The sequence below is a fragment of the Pseudophryne corroboree genome, chromosome 5 (assembly GCF_028390025.1).
Source record: "Pseudophryne corroboree isolate aPseCor3 chromosome 5, aPseCor3.hap2, whole genome shotgun sequence".
NCBI lineage: Eukaryota > Metazoa > Chordata > Amphibia > Anura > Myobatrachidae > Pseudophryne > Pseudophryne corroboree.
Window position 1 is genome coordinate 67,181,892 of NC_086448.1, and position 16,221 is coordinate 67,198,112.

At 48.2% G+C, this 16,221-nt stretch overlaps 1 protein-coding gene and 1 long non-coding RNA gene across 7 annotated transcripts in view; one reads left to right on the forward strand and one right to left on the reverse strand.

The window, feature by feature from the left end:
• Nucleotides 1-3,162, forward strand: part of LOC134927192 (transient receptor potential channel pyrexia-like) — a 513,867-nt gene extending 510,705 nt beyond the window's left edge. For all 6 annotated transcript variants that reach the window (XM_063921321.1, XM_063921322.1, XM_063921323.1 and 3 more), the window contains one exon: nucleotides 1,188-3,162. In XM_063921321.1, the coding sequence (XP_063777391.1) occupies nucleotides 1,188-1,192 (5 nt within the window). In that variant the 3' untranslated portion in view covers nucleotides 1,193-3,162. The remainder of the gene's footprint in view (nucleotides 1-1,187) is intronic.
• Nucleotides 1-14,260, reverse strand: part of LOC134927194 (uncharacterized) — a 132,118-nt gene extending 117,858 nt beyond the window's left edge. Inside the window, exon 1 of the long non-coding RNA XR_010177577.1 lies at nucleotides 14,009-14,260. This is a non-coding gene — a long non-coding RNA (uncharacterized LOC134927194). The remainder of the gene's footprint in view (nucleotides 1-14,008) is intronic.
• Between the last annotated feature and the right edge of the window lie 1,961 nt (nucleotides 14,261-16,221).

Genomic DNA, 16,221 nt, shown 5'->3' on the forward strand with positions numbered 1-16,221 from the left:
GATTTAATTAATTATGTTTACATTTTAATAAAATCATGTAATTTGGGCCTGTTTCTGTTCCTACAGTATTATTAACCTCAGTAACAGCATTTTCCAGTTATTTCCAGTCAGTTATGACCATTTCACAATGCTGTTTACGAATACAGACCAAATGCCAAAGGCTGACTGGGTGGCTAAACAAAGCAGAAGAGCAGTGGCACAAACACATGGCAGTTACTTTAAGAGTATAACACATCTATGAAACATTGCAGCACAGCAGAGGCAAACAGGTTCAGGGCCGTCTTAACAGCATTGTAGGCCCTGTGCAAAGCAATGCACTGGGGCCCCTACCCTTGCATTCACAAGAATAAATGAAAATACCCCTCCTGCAGTCCTGCATCGTCTTTCCACATGCTTCCATACAGTGAATGGCTGTAAGCACTTTGATTGTTGGATAACTCCAGCAATCTACCAATTAGCATGCTGACAGCCATTCACTGTCCGTCTGTAGGCTGGGAGGCCGGTAGAGACAGCTGCCTAACTATCTTTGTAATTTACAATCAGTTCAGCCAGGCAGCATACTCTACTGCCTCCAAAGATGCTTCAGAGGCATTGGCAGGAAAATGACACTGCCCAGCCTGCCACTGCTCGAAGGCTACTAGAATTGTGGGCCCTGGCGAGCTGCCTACTTAGCAGATATGTTAAGATGGCCCTGGACAGGGTGGAAGTTTAATAAAAGATACAACCCCATAAAATGAATGTTTTCAAAAGAAGAGGCCACAGGGCAATACAGGGAATTGGAGGTGGAGTATGTATGTAGTGGAAGGCAGGTAGGCAAAGAAATAAGGATTGATCTGTTAGTTCAGTTAATTTAACTGTTTGATTGGCTAATAAAATGTATGAGGGGGAAGGGGAGTAGTATGGCCAGCATTTCAGCCTCCTAAGTTCTTTCACCTCTGTCAGGAATCCTTGACTATTAACATTGCTCTTCAACCCTTGTCAGGAATCCTTGATTATTAACATTGCTCTTCAACCCTTATCAGGAATCCATACGCCTTTGTCTTTCCATAAACAACTTGCGTGACTTTAGAAATTATTTTTTTTTTTACTAATTCACACAGTGCTGACTTAGAACTGACTGGCATTATCAATAATCAGAAAAATCTCAATTTACATTAACGTGTTGTATTTTTTTTGCCCTTTTCCAGAATGAACAGTAATGACGGTATGGGAGGAGTGAGATGAAATTTACATATGAGTTCTGTGGAGGAATCTCTAACCAGAAGACAATGAACATGGTCTTGGTTCTAGGCATGTTGTTGATGGCCGTGCGCATGCGTTTAGTCTGTCAGCACCGCTCCCTCTCATTACAGACACCATGGTCATTAAATCTAAGCCTTGTATGTATAGAGTGGTTTGTGCAACGTTCTCAGTGGTTATCTTGTACCTGTGGTTGATCTGAGCCAAAGACTGACTGATTTTTTTATTATTTTGTTAACAGAACAATTGTTGTTGTGTGTTATTGATAAAGGCAGGGATCACTTCTTAATCCCTGCTCCGGTGTACAGGCTATTTACAGCCTATTTATTTACATGATATGCCATCTGTTCCATGGTGGAATGTAGTGATATGTAACAGTGACAGCCACAACGATGCATATGAGGGTCTGAGGAGCGCACTTCAAGGTGAAGGCCCTCCGTTTTTTGAGACATGCCAAGGTATGCTGAGAGGCAGAAATATTTTAAGAGGCACTTTGTGCATATCATAGATCTCCCACAAGTCATGGAATACTCCTACACTATTGTGGTTTCACGGAATACACGGAGAAGTTCCATTACACCTGCATTAAAATCTACTTCATGTGCACAAGTGTTCTCTGCATAATGTACAATATCGAGCATGCAATTTTCTATGCTATAATCACCTTCAGTCTCTAGTCCACCTGCTGATCTCACCCCCCCCCCCCCCCCCTCCTCACTGCACCTGCAAGACAGACAGGCAGCAGCGTCAGGCACTTCCGTCTTCCATGCTGCCCTCTCCTCTCCAGTAGACATTGTGGTAAGAGGCACTACTACGGTGGGCATTATGTGGGTAAGGGTGTCAGGAATCGACTCACCAAGCTGACATCCGTCCGCCGTTGCGGACTCCGACCTGGCTCCCTGCGGTCACCTGTCGTCCGTGTCCCTGCCTCTGGACGCCATCACGGGCCTGGGAGCGCTCCTGAGACAGCAGGCGTGTAGCACGCCGCGTTCCCGCTAGGCCGCGGCATGGGCGCCGCCATGACAGTTCACAACAACCAGCATACAGCGGCCAATCCGGTGCTTGGCCGCACCCACTTTCCCTCACTCATCCAATGCCTGTGCACCAAGGGGTACATAAGAGACTGCAGGATCAGTCTGCAGCCATCCTGGACTTTGTGTCACTCCTGCGACCCATGTGAAAGGATCTGTACCTGTTCCTTCCGTGTTCCTGGCTCTCTACTGAAAGACTTGTACTCCTGGTTACTCTGCACAGCTCCGTGGAACTTCAAGGCCCAGCAATACCTGCAACTTCAAACAGGCTTCACACTCATCACCACCTTGTGTGCTTCAGCCTTGCAGTTGAGACTGACTCCAGGTGTGTTCCATTCCTCCACCTGTGATACAGCTTGCTGCTGTCAGTGCTTCACCACCTGCACTGTGGATAGTCAGACTCCTGCCTCTGCTACCAGGTTTGCCATTCAACACCTTACTGCCAAAGTTTCCTGTTTTAAACCTGCACTGGTTTCCAAACCAGAATCATCTTTACAAGCACCTGTTCTTCTGTTTATTATATTACCGGTTATTATTTCTCCAGTCATCTGTCATCCTGTTGCCATAGACTTTCAGCTATTACGCTGTGTGATTGACATTTCCATTTGTTATTATTATTTCTGCTGCCATTCTGTTTATATCATCTGCTAATAAATATCATTGCGCTCATGCGCAGGAACGTTATCCAGCTTCCTCGTTTACTCCCAGCTACCTCCACTGACCCACTAGCGCCCCCTCCGGGGACACAGCCAAAACACAATCTGACAGTAAGTCCAGGAACGATGGACTCGGATGGTGGACGGAGTGTGGGGTCAGAGGCCTTGCAAAATCTGGTCTCCCGTCTGGATGGTCAAGAGGCTGCGCAGCAGCAGATGTTTCAATTCCTGCAAGGGATGTCCTCCCGGATAGATACACTACAGCAATCCCTGCCTAGTGTACTCACTCCTACTGTTCCTGTTACTCCAGCACCTGCCAGTGCTGTGAGTTCCTCTATGCCGGCTGCATCAGCTCCAGTGTCACGTCTGCACCTGCCCGTGCCAAGCAAGTATGATGGCAGTCCAAAGTTATGTCGCGGGTTTCTCAACCAATGTGAAATCCAGTTTGAGTTGTTGCCACATAATTTCCCCACGCCAAGATCCAAGGTTGCCTACATCATCTCCTTACTTTCTGGATCTGCTCTGAGCTGGGTGTCTCCTCTGTGGGAACGTGCTGACCCTCTGATTAACAACTACACAGACTTCGTGTCAACCTTCAGACGGATCTTTGACGAGCCGGGTCGTGCAACATCAGCTTCCGCTGACCTGATTCAACTTCGTCAAGGTACCCGTAGCATGGGACAATATGTCATTCAGTTCCAGACGTTGGCCGCAGAGAATCAGTGGAATAATCAGGCCCTGGTAGCAGCTTTCTGGCATGGACTTTCTGACCGGATCAAAGATGAACTGGCGACCCGCGACCTTCCTGTACAATTGTCTGAATTGATTTCCTTGTGCATTAAGTTGGACTCTCGCATCCGCGAACGCAATAATGAACGCGCTCGGAGTGAGCCACGCAGATCAAGGATGATACCTTCGGTACAGTTCCAGTCTCCTTCTTCTGACGAGCCTATGCAGGTAAATAGGTCCCGCCTAACTCCTGAAGAGCGGACAAGAAGAATGCGTGAGAGACTCTGTCTGTACTGTGCGGCTGCGGGCCATCAGATTAACTCCTGCACAGTGCGTTCGGGAAACGCCAGATCCTGACTTGTAAAGGAGGAGTCAAGTTGGGATCTTTTAGTCAAGCTCCTTCTAATCAAGACCTTATCCTTCCTGTGACGTTAGAGACTTCAGTTGGGCTCCAGTCCGCATCAGCATTAGTGGACTGTGGAGCTGCAGGTAACTTCATCACCCAAGCTGCGGTAAATAAATTTTGCTTACCTATATGTGAACTTTCCTGTCCAGTTTATATTACCGCTGTGGATGGTAGTCGAATCTCCAAGGGGAATATTTCTCATCAAACTGCCCCAGTGGTTCTGGGAGTTGGATTCCTACACTCTGAACTGATTAAGTTCTTAGTCATCCCTCAAGCCACCCAGGAGATCGTCTTGGGCATGCCCTGGCTCCAGCTACATAATCCACAGTTTGACTGGTCAACGTTGCAGCTTACCTCATGGGGTTCACATTGCCATCAGTCCTGTTTAGCCCAAGTGTGTCCCATAAAGTCTACCGAAGTTAAGACACAGTCAAGTCTCCCAGCAGTTTATCAAGATTTCTCAGATGTCTTCAGTGAGAAGGCCGCTGACGTCTTACCGCCCCATAGGGAGTGGGATTGTCCCATCGATCTCCTTCCTGGCAAGAAGCCACCTAGGGGGCGCACCTACCCGTTGTCTGTTCCTGAAACCGAGGCGATGAGTGAATATATCAGGGAGAATCTACAAAAGGGATTCATCCGCCCTTCATCATCACCCGCTGGTGCAGGTTTCTTCTTTGTTAAAAAGAAGGATGGAGGACTGCGTCCATGCATTGACTACCGGGGTCTCAATGACATTACCATTAAAAATAGTTATCCATTACCACTCATTACCGAATTATTTGACAGAGTTAAAGGAGCCCGCATCTTCACCAAGTTAGATCTCCGCGGTGCCTACAATCTCATCAGAATCCGGAGTGGTGACGAGTGGAAGACAGCTTTTAACACTCGAGATGGCCATTACGAATACCTGGTAATGCCATTTGGGTTGAGTAATGCTCCAGCAGTGTTCCAACACTTTGTGAACGAAATCTTTCGTGATGTCCTGTATAAGTACCTCGTTGTTTACTTGGATGATATCCTCATCTTCTCCCAAGACCTGCCATCTCATCGTCTACAAGTCCGTGAAGTCCTCCGACGTCTTCGTGAGAACCGGCTCTACGGTAAACTTTCTAAATGCACCTTTGAAGTTCCCTCTATACCCTTCCTGGGTTATATAATTTCCGGATCGGATCTTCAGATGGACCCGACAAAATTGGAAGCTATTGCCAATTGGTCCATTCCAAATTCTCTCAAGTCTATCCAGCGGTTCCTGGGTTTTGCCAACTACTATAGGAAATTTATTCGGGGATTCTCCACTCTCATCGCTCCTATTACCAACCTGACTCTGAAAGGGGCAAACCATTCCAACTGGTCAGAAGAAGCCTTAGCAGCCTTCCAGAAGATCAAACTGGCCTTTATGTCTGCTCCAGTTCTGTCTCAGCCAGATGTAAACAGACCGTTCGAGTTGGAGGTGGACGCCTCTACAGTTGGGGTTGGAGCTGTTCTCTCCCAGAAGGGAACCGATGGGAAAGTCCACCCTTGTGGATTTTATTCTCGCAAATTCCTTCCTGCAGAAGCTAACTACTCCGTTGGAGACCAAGAACTACTGGCGATCAAGCTGGCTCTCGAGGAATGGAGATACCTCCTAGAAGGGGCCAAACATCCGTTCAACATCTACACGGATCATAAAAACCTGCTATACTTAAAGGCAGCTCAGTGCCTTAATCCTCGCCAGTCCAGGTGGGCTATGTTTTTCTCACGTTTTAATTTTAAGCTTCATTTCCGCCCAGGTTCGCAAAATGTTAAAGCTGACGCTTTATCTCGATCTATGGAATCCGAAGAGGAAACGCCTGACTCAGTGCCTCATTCCATCCTGAGTCCAGTGGTGTTCGCTGCATCTCAAGTCTCCCCAGCTCCTCCTCCTGGTAAGACTTTTGTTTCCCCAGAACTCCGTCCCAAGTTGCTATCTTGGGCTCATCAATCCAAGTTCACCGGTCATCCTGGTGTCCTGAAGACCTTCAAGTTTCTCTCCGAGACGTACTGGTGGCCTAAGATGAAGGCTGACATCAAGGATTTCGTGGCATCCTGTCCTAAGTGTGTGCAGCATAAGACTCCTCGTCAGTCTCCAGCAGGTCAGTTACAACCATTGTCTGTTCCTAGTCGTCCCTGGTCACACCTGTCCATGGATTTTATCACCGACCTTCCTCCTTCTCAAGGATACAATACCATCTGGGTTGTAGTGGACAGATTCACCAAGATGGCTCATTTTGTTCCTCTCCAGGGTCTCCCTTCTGCCCCGAAACTTGCCCAAATCTTCCTACGGGAGATTTTCCGCTTACATGGTCTACCCTCGGAAATAATATCCGACCGGGGGGTACAGTTTGTAGCGAGGTTTTGGAGGGCCCTCTGTTCTGCCATGCAAGTCAAGCTGAAGTTTTCGTCATCGTACCATCCTCAGACGAATGGGCAGACAGAGAGGGTTAATCAAGAACTTGAGACGTTTTTAAGATTGTATGTTTCATCTTCCCAGGATGACTGGTTTGATCTGCTCCCATGGGCCGAGTTTGCCCACAACTTCCGCTATCATACTGCTACTGAAACAACACCATTCTTCGCAGTATATGGGCAACATCCCCGTGTTCCAGACTTCCAAGAACTCCCTCATATGGATGTTCCTGCTGCCACTACTGCTCTGACTCAGTTCTCATTAATTTGGAGAAAGATTCACGTGTCTCTCAAAAAGGCCTCCAGCCGGTACAAGTACTTTGCCGACCGCAAGAGACGTGCGGTTCCTAACCTGAAACCTGGGGACAAGGTTTGGCTGTCAACCCGTAACCTCCGTCTTAGGGTTCCGTCCATGAAGTTTGCACCCCGTTTCATTGGTCCTTTCCCTGTCGAAAGAGTCATCAACCCTGTGGCCTATAAACTGAAGTTACCACCTTCTCTTCGAATACCTAACGCTTTTCATGTTTCTCTCCTCAGACCTCTAGTCCTGAACCGTTTTCAGAGTGCCCTTCCAGTTGGCCCCAAAATTCGAACTCAGCGGGGCGTGGAATTCGAGATTGGCAAAATTCTGGACTCTCGTTGCCGGTATGGACGTCTCCAGTACTTGGTCGATTGGTCCGGTTATGGCCCAGAGGAAAGAAGTTGGGTAAATTCATCGGATGTCCATGCTCCAAGGTTGGTCCGTGTCTTCCACAGCGCTCATCCATCCAAGCCACGTGGGTGTTCGGTGTCCACCCTTAAAGGGGGGGTACTGTCAGGAATCGACTCACCAAGCTGACATCCGTCCGCCGTTGCGGACTCCGACCTGGCTCCCTGCGGTCACCTGTCGTCCGTGTCCCTGCCTCTGGACGCCATCACGGGCCTGGGAGCGCTCCTGAGACAGCAGGCGTGTAGCACGCCGCGTTCCCGCTAGGCCGCGGCATGGGCGCCGCCATGACAGTTCACAACAACCAGCATACAGCGGCCAATCCGGTGCTTGGCCGCACCCACTTTCCCTCACTCATCCAATGCCTGTGCACCAAGGGGTACATAAGAGACTGCAGGATCAGTCTGCAGCCATCCTGGACTTTGTGTCACTCCTGCGACCCATGTGAAAGGATCTGTACCTGTTCCTTCCGTGTTCCTGGCTCTCTACTGAAAGACTTGTACTCCTGGTTACTCTGCACAGCTCCGTGGAACTTCAAGGCCCAGCAATACCTGCAACTTCAAACAGGCTTCACACTCATCACCACCTTGTGTGCTTCAGCCTTGCAGTTGAGACTGACTCCAGGTGTGTTCCATTCCTCCACCTGTGATACAGCTTGCTGCTGTCAGTGCTTCACCACCTGCACTGTGGATAGTCAGACTCCTGCCTCTGCTACCAGGTTTGCCATTCAACACCTTACTGCCAAAGTTTCCTGTTTTAAACCTGCACTGGTTTCCAAACCAGAATCATCTTTACAAGCACCTGTTCTTCTGTTTATTATATTACCGGTTATTATTTCTCCAGTCATCTGTCATCCTGTTGCCATAGACTTTCAGCTATTACGCTGTGTGATTGACATTTCCATTTGTTATTATTATTTCTGCTGCCATTCTGTTTATATCATCTGCTAATAAATATCATTGCGCTCATGCGCAGGAACGTTATCCAGCTTCCTCGTTTACTCCCAGCTACCTCCACTGACCCACTAGCGCCCCCTCCGGGGACACAGCCAAAACACAATCTGACAAAGGGGGACTACTACTGTGGACATTGGGGGTCATTCCGAGTTGTTCGCTCGCAAGCTGCTTTTAGCAGCATTGCACACGCTAAGCCGCCACCTACTGGGAGTGAATCTTAGCTTATCAAAATTGCGAACGAAAGATTAGCAAAATAGCGAATAGACACCTCTTAGCAGTTTCTGAGTAGCTCCACACTTACTCGGCATCTGCGATCAGTTTAGTGCTTGTCGTTCCTGGTTTGACGTCACAAACACTCCCAGCGTTCTCCCTCCGTTTCTCCAGCCACTCCCGCGTTTTTCCCAGAAACGGTAGCGTTTTTATGCACACACCCATAAAACTGCCAGTTTCCACCCAGAAACACCCACTTCCTGTCAATCACATTACGATCACCAGAACGAAGAAAAATCCACGTAATGCCGTGAGTAAAATTCCTAACTGCATAGCAAATTTACTTGGCGCAGTCGCGCTGCGGACATTGCGCATGCGCATTAGCGACTAATCGCTCCGTTGCGACAAAAAAAAAACGGCCGTACAACTCGGAATGACCCCCCTTATGTGTATAAGAGGTAGAGATGAGCGGGTTCGGGTTTTACTCGGTTTTACTCGTACTTACTCGGTTCTCAAAACGGCATCTTATTGGCTATCCAAAACAAGAGACATCTGTGAGCCAATAAGATGCCGTTTTGAGAACCGAGTAAAACCGAACCGGCTCATCTCTAATAAGAGGCACAACTACTGTGAGCATTATGTGTAAGGGGCACTACTACTGTAGATATTGTGTATAACTGGCACTACTTTGTGGAATAACGTCTATAAGGGGCACTACTGTGTTATGTAATGTGAATAAGGGGCACTAACGTGTGTCGTATCGTGGACAAGGGTCACTGCTTTCTGGTGTAATATTAATTAGGGGCACTGGAATGTAATAATACTGGAATGTGATTTCTCTTACGCAGCAGAACATAGATTGTGGGTAAGCAACCTTTTCTTAAGGTAGGCCCCCAAGCATCATTGCTTTTGTGTGAACACAACTTCCCCCACCACCGAAAAAAAACACCTTTACAAATAGATTGTATGGTAACAGTCTATGGCCCCGCTGGTTGCGTGCTTTAGATCTAAACCAACATGATTCATGGAGAACCCTTGTTCCATTCAGCAAGACAGAATTTATATCTCTGTATTTTTAGTCATTTTTCGGTCTCTACGAGATGTACCCGTTGTATGAAGTTAAACTAGATAAAGCATTAAATAAACACAATGGCAGAACATGCTTAAACTGTGCTCCACAAAGTCAATCTAATTGTCCCAGGGACTAAAAATGTTGATAGAAACGACCACGAATGCAAACAAGATATTTTTTTAGCATAAAACAAATCTGTACATCATCCAACCTTCATATAAATATTAATAAAGAGAACTGATTTTAAAATTAGTGTTTATGCTCTTTCTCTATAAATATCTCAGAACAAACTTCGCAAAAGAACATTTAAACTGAATTAAAGTAGTTTTCCACCTTCCACCTTTCCACTACGTCACTGGTTTGTACATTGCTTCCTAGAACGTTTACTGAGTGCATTGGGGCAGATGTATTAAGCCTGGAGAAGTGATAAAGCAGTGATAATTGGAAGGCGATAACGCACCAGCCAATCATTACGGGTTTTAAAAATGACAGTTAGGAGCTGATTGGCTGGTGCGTTATCACCTTCCACTTATCACTTCTTTATCCCTTCTCCAGGCTTAATACATCTGTCCCAATGTTAAATTATACCTGTGGATACATATGCATCCAATACGCAGATCAGTTCCAGGGAGGTAATTCAGACCTGATCGCTAGGCTGCGTTTTCTCACAGCCTGCGATCAGGTCCGAACTGCGCATGTGTATGCACCGCAATGCACAGGCGCGTCGCATGGGTACAAAGTGGATCGCCCCTCAGCTACGGGTTTGTGCAACGGATCCGTTTGCATGAGCGAGCGCAAGGAGATTGACAGGAAGAGGGCGTTTGTGGGTGGCATCTGACCGTTTTCCGGGAGGGGTTGGAAAAACGCAGGCGTGTCCATGCGTTTGTAGGGAGGGATCCTGACGTCAATTCCGGTCCCGGACAGGCTGAAGTGATCGCAACGGCTGAGTAAGTCCTGGGCTGCGCAGAGACTGCACAAGATCAGTTTGTACAGCTCTGCTACACATGCATTTGCACACTTGCACAGTTAAAATACACTCCCCCTGCAGGCGGCGACTATCTGATCGCAGCAGTGCAAAAATCGCCTGCTAGTGATCAGGTCTGAATTAGGTCCTAGGTCCTATCCAAGGGCAACAAAAATAAATAAATCTATCTATCTATAAAGGCTTTTCTGAAATATGTATGAGCAAGCCGGAAAAATAAAACAAAGTTGTACGTAAAAGATGTATAGGAAGTTACGTACAAATCAGTCAATGCTCAGTGATGTAGTGGATGCTCTTACCGTAGCTGCTGTGAAAAATGATGCAAAAGCCACAGGGGGCGTCATAAGTACAAAGACGGCCACTACCAGTTTCTGTGATCCTAATATTGCGTCTGAGAATTGCAGCATCAGATCATCTGCGTGAACATCGGTCATAAGAGTAATGGTGAGGATATCAGGCGATATCACGCTGCTGGGAAACCGTATCAGGGGACGCAGCCACTGGCTTTGGCACGTCAAGGAAATGTGGCGCACACGCCTATGTGTTCTGGAATGCTGCCCGTCACCGCACCCAACTCTCAGCAGCATGTCAGTCATGCCTTGGCTTTCGGGGCACTGTGAGCGACATTGATGTTTAGTGTAAGACTAGGTACACACTGAGCTGATGATATGGCGGCTGACCGGCCCACATATCGTTACCGTGGTACACATCAGAATGATCTAATGAAGGACGGAACGATCACTGTTCCGTCCTTCATTAGCATATACCATGTCAACTAGCATTATCACCCAGTTGGTAGTGCGTCAGGGCTAGCCGGGCGACGTCGCTAGCAACCGCGGGCACCCGCATATTCGGCAATATGCCCGATACGTCGTTCTGATTCAGCCGCAAATGGAGCCGATATCGTCACCATGTGTACCCGGCTTAAACATGGAAATCGCGTCCACCTGTGAATCAGCACATTATCCAAAGCTCAACAATTCCTTCAACGCGGCATGTGATTGTCATCAGGAAAGCGTTCTGTGACTTCCTCCCGTCTTACGTTTTCTAGTATCACTCATATTTATTTTATGCCCCATTACATGAATTCATACATTTCTTAATTGTTTCATAATATTAAAATACATATTTGTGATTTTGTTATCTGGTTTATACATGCAAAACAAAAATGACAGATTTGTGTAAAGCAATGTGTTTTTTTAACGTCAAAAAATAAAATGATAAAATAAAAACGGACATTTACTGCTATTTGAAATAATATCAGCTCCTAGCATTTTGGTGAGATTTATTAAGGTATACGTATATTGGGGGTGATTCCGAGTTGTTCGCTCGCTAGCTGCTTTTAGCAGCATTGCACACACTAAGCCGCCGCCTACTGGGAGTGTATCTTAGCATTGCAGAATTGCGAACGAAAGTTTCGCTAATTTTCTTGTAACGATTAACTCGCAGTTTCTGAGTAGCTCCAGACTTACTCAGCCATTGCGACCAGCTCAGTCCTTTTCGTTCCTGGTTTGACGTCACAGGCACACCCAGCGTTCGCCCAGCCACTCCCCTATTTCTCCAGACACTCCCGCGTTTTGGAACTTGAACGCCTGCGTTTTTCAGCACACTCCCATAAAACGGCCAGTTTACGCCCAGAAACACCCACTTCCTGTCAATCACACTACGATCACCACAGCGATGAAAAATCCTCGTAATGCCGTGAGTAAAATACCTAACTTTTGTGTAAAATAACTAAGTGCATGCGCTCTGCGAACCTTGCGCATGCGCAGTAAGCGACTAATCGCAGTATAGTGAAAATCGGCAACGAGCGAATAACTCGGAATGACCCCGTTAACTGACTATGGGGCTAATTTAAATTGGAGCACAAATCACGATCCAACCGGAATTTTTGCGGTGGTGCCGCGGGCGTATGCGCAGTGGGCCGTACTGCGCATGCGTCTGCATTTTCTGTGGGGGCCCGCAGAAAAAGCGTTCACCTCTGCCTGTCAATCAGGCAGAGGCGGTCACGGGGCGGCAATGCTCCGTTTTCAGGGAGGAAATGGAAAATGGCGGCAACGCTCTGTTTTCAGGGAGCAAACGGAGCGTTGCGGGGGGCGGGGCGTCCCGAACGGTGGGCAGTGCGGCGCAAATGGGGGCGTGTCGGGGGTGCGGCCACGGCGGCTTCGTGACGTCACACGCAGCCGCCGCAACAGGTAAGATGGTGCTGGGACTCCTGCGGCCGCAGCTAAGCTGCGCCGGCAGGAGTCAACCTTAGTTTCTACTGACAAGGCGATCGTAATTTCTGCTTGTTGCAGGGGGGGAGGCGCCGGTCAGCATGCTGGGCAGCCTTGCGCAGAGCTGGGCGGCCCCCAGCATGTGAGCAAAAGGATAGCAAATTCTGCTGATTAGCAGCATCTGCTATCCTTACTGAATTGGCCCCCTATGAGCGGTATCCTATATTAGTCCCAAAGTGATCTTGGCAAGTGAAAATGTCCGGTTATCGTGATTAATGACCGACCAATGAGATGCTGTTTTGATTGGCCAAAATTGGACCCACGATCGGCCGAAAAAACAAGAGATCGGGGATCAGTCCCCGAACCCATGTGTTCCGGTGACCTTTATCCCGGATTATGATTCCGGTGCCCCCGCAATCCTATTAGCAGCGGTAAAAGTGTGTGTATGTGTTTAAGAGAGCTAAGTGGAGGGAAGGAGAGACAGACAGACATGGGGAGAGAGGAGAGCGTCAAACAGGCGGGGAGACAGACAGACATGCAGAGAGCAAGAGACAGGGACAGAGAGAGACAGTTATGGAGAGAGCGACATGGGTCGAGAGAGGGATACAGACGTGGAGAGAGAGACAGGGACAGAAAAAGAGACAGACATGGAGAGAAAGAGAGAGCAAGACATGGGAACGGGTAGGGACACACATGGAGAGAGAGACATGGCGAGGGAGACACAGGGAGGGAGGAGACATGGAGAGACAGACACAGGGAAGGAGGAGACATGGAGCGATAGACAGACACAGGAAGGAAGCAGCCATTAAGAGAGAGACAGACACAGGGAAGGAGACAGGCAGAAATAGGGAGGGAAGGGAGACAGCGTGAGACACAAACATGGAAAGGGAGGAGGAGACATGGAGAGAGAGACAAACGTGGAGAGAGAGTGGGACAGACATAAAGAGAGAAAGTAACATGGGAAGGAGAGATTGATGTGGGAAGGGACTCTGAGAGAGCGACGCATGGAGAGAGAGACAAACATGTGGCGGTAGACATGGAGAGAGAGAGACAGACATGGAGAGAGAGAGTGACATGGGGAGGGAGAGAGATTGACATGGGAAGGGACCCAGAGGGAGGGACGCATCGAGAGAGAGAGAGAAAAAGATATGGGGAGGATGACAAGGAGAGATGGACATGCAAAAGAGGAAAGAGAGAGTGACATGGGGAAGGAGAGAGAGACTGACATGGGAACGGCGCGGAGAGAGGGACACATGGAGAGAGCGAGAGAGAAAAAGATATGGGGAGGGTGACAGTAAGAGAAAGAGACAGACATGGGGAGGGAAGACAGTGAGTATTCACCCGATCAGCCAGCCCCCCCTCCAGCATGCGAGTCACAAACCTGCTGCAGAGTCACTTCCTCACCTGGCCAGCTCTCAAGGCCCATGGGAACTGCCTGAGAGGAGCTGGCCGGTTGTGTCTATTTTCCCTTCGTGAAAAGGACGTGAGGGCGTAAATTCTCTTCTGCCCTTACAGCATGTTTATGTATTCTCCAATCTCCATTTGTTGTAGAGTGTTTGGTTTAATTTATGCTGCATTGTACCCTGGCGGGCTCGCTTTGCTCGCCACACTTTGGTCCTGGTGTCTCACTTCTCTTGCCACAGTTTACTATTCTGAATATTTTGTGACGTTGACCCAGTGCATTATGGGAAAGGTCCTCTCCACAAAGGGAATCTGGATGCTACTGGAGCTGGCTCGGGTGAGGAAGTGACTCTGCAGCTCCCCCTACATTCAGTCAGCCCAGCCCCCAAGTAAATATAATGAGGTTGTGCTGCAGCTGTGCATTACAGACACAGCCTGCCCTACAGCCCTGAAGCTCCTCCGTCTCCAGGATAACATCAGTCATCTGTGCCGATAGATCGGCGCTCGGGAAGGGAGGGGGAGGGGGGGGGGGGCAGGTACTCGGAACACCCACCCCCGGCGTGCGCGTATGAAGCTGGCATGTTTATTTACATAGTGAGGCACAACTTTTATTATACTGGAATAGAAAGGAGAGGAGGAACATCATACTGAAGACAGAACCTTGAAGTGAGCGTAATCTAGCACGAAATACAACCCAGTAATATAACAAACGTGGTTTATGACTCATGTAATAGGAAGAAATAGTTGAAGATTTAATTGTTCTACTAGGATTCATGCAGTTCTGCAATGTTTTGCTTAATTAATGATCCTTTTGGGGCAATTCAATTGTTCTGGGCGCCTGTAGATGCCATCTAAAGTAACCAGGAGATATTCAGTTGTTTTGGATGCCAGCCCTGAGGCCAGACTTATCGCAGATTGATGCTCACACCTTCCTGAGGCTCCGCCTACTGCTGCTCTCTCAGCTGGCTGGCATGCTTAGATGGGGCGTGCTGCGAGGTCACGCCCCTGTGACTCACTGCACGCCCCCGTGATGCATTGTCATGCTCCAATCAGTGGCGTCATGAGGCGGGTGCGGGGGGTGCGGCCCGCACCCGGGTGTCACCCTTCAATGGGGTGACACCAAATTAAGCTGCACACTCACACCTGCTGCATCCCCTGCTTCATGACACTGTCACACAGCACGGACCCGGCGGAGTCTTCCAGGCGGGGTGTGTGACTTTCAGTCAGCGGGGCGGGGGAGGCATTGGGGGAGCAATTGTAACTGTGCCGCTGCGGAGTCTTCCAGCCGGGAGGGGGTGGATGGTATGCGATTAAAACTGTGCCGTAGTGGAGTCTTCTTGTTGCAGGCGGGGGTGTAGGATTTTAAGTCGACGGGGGTACGATCGTAACTGTAGTGCTCTGTTTGCCGTCTGGCACCAAGCACAACAGTTACGATCGCGCCCCCATCAACTCAAAATCCTACATCCCCGCCTGCAACAAGAAGACTCCACTACAGCACAATTATGATTGCATACCTTCCTCCCGGCTGGGAGACTCCGCCGCGGCCGGGTCCATACACACGATCACGTCTTCATCATGCAAGTCCCGTGACGTCATCACGCCGCCGCTCGCCCGCTTGCACTGCTGGGAGGGAGAAGTGGGAGGAGGTTAGTGCTGCGGTTACTACAGGGAGCCTAGGGTCGTAGGGACTGCCTTGAAGTTGGTTGCGCACCTCAGGCTCATTCTCAACCTCCTGCTGTCACTCCTTGGCTGGCTGCAATTCGTTTGTGGAAACTTCAATAATAAGTTAGTATTTACAGTAAAAAAAAATATTATATAGTCAATTAATTAATTTTTTTTCCTGAAGTAAACATGGATTTTATTGAAATTAGTACCATTTGTTTGTACAAACAAATGGTTAATTTCAATATAATCCAGTATTATTATTTTTTTTAAAGTGTGTGTATGTATATATATATATATATATATATATAATATTACACATTATTATTTTTTACACATGCGACAGGTAGAGCACGTTATACACACTGCGCCAGATAGAGCACATTATATACAATGCAGCAGGTAGAGCATGTTATACACAATGCGCCAGATAGAGCACATTATATACAATGCAGCAGGTAGAGCATGTTATACACATTGCGCCAGATAGAGCACATTATATACAATGCAGCAGGTAGAGCATGTTATACA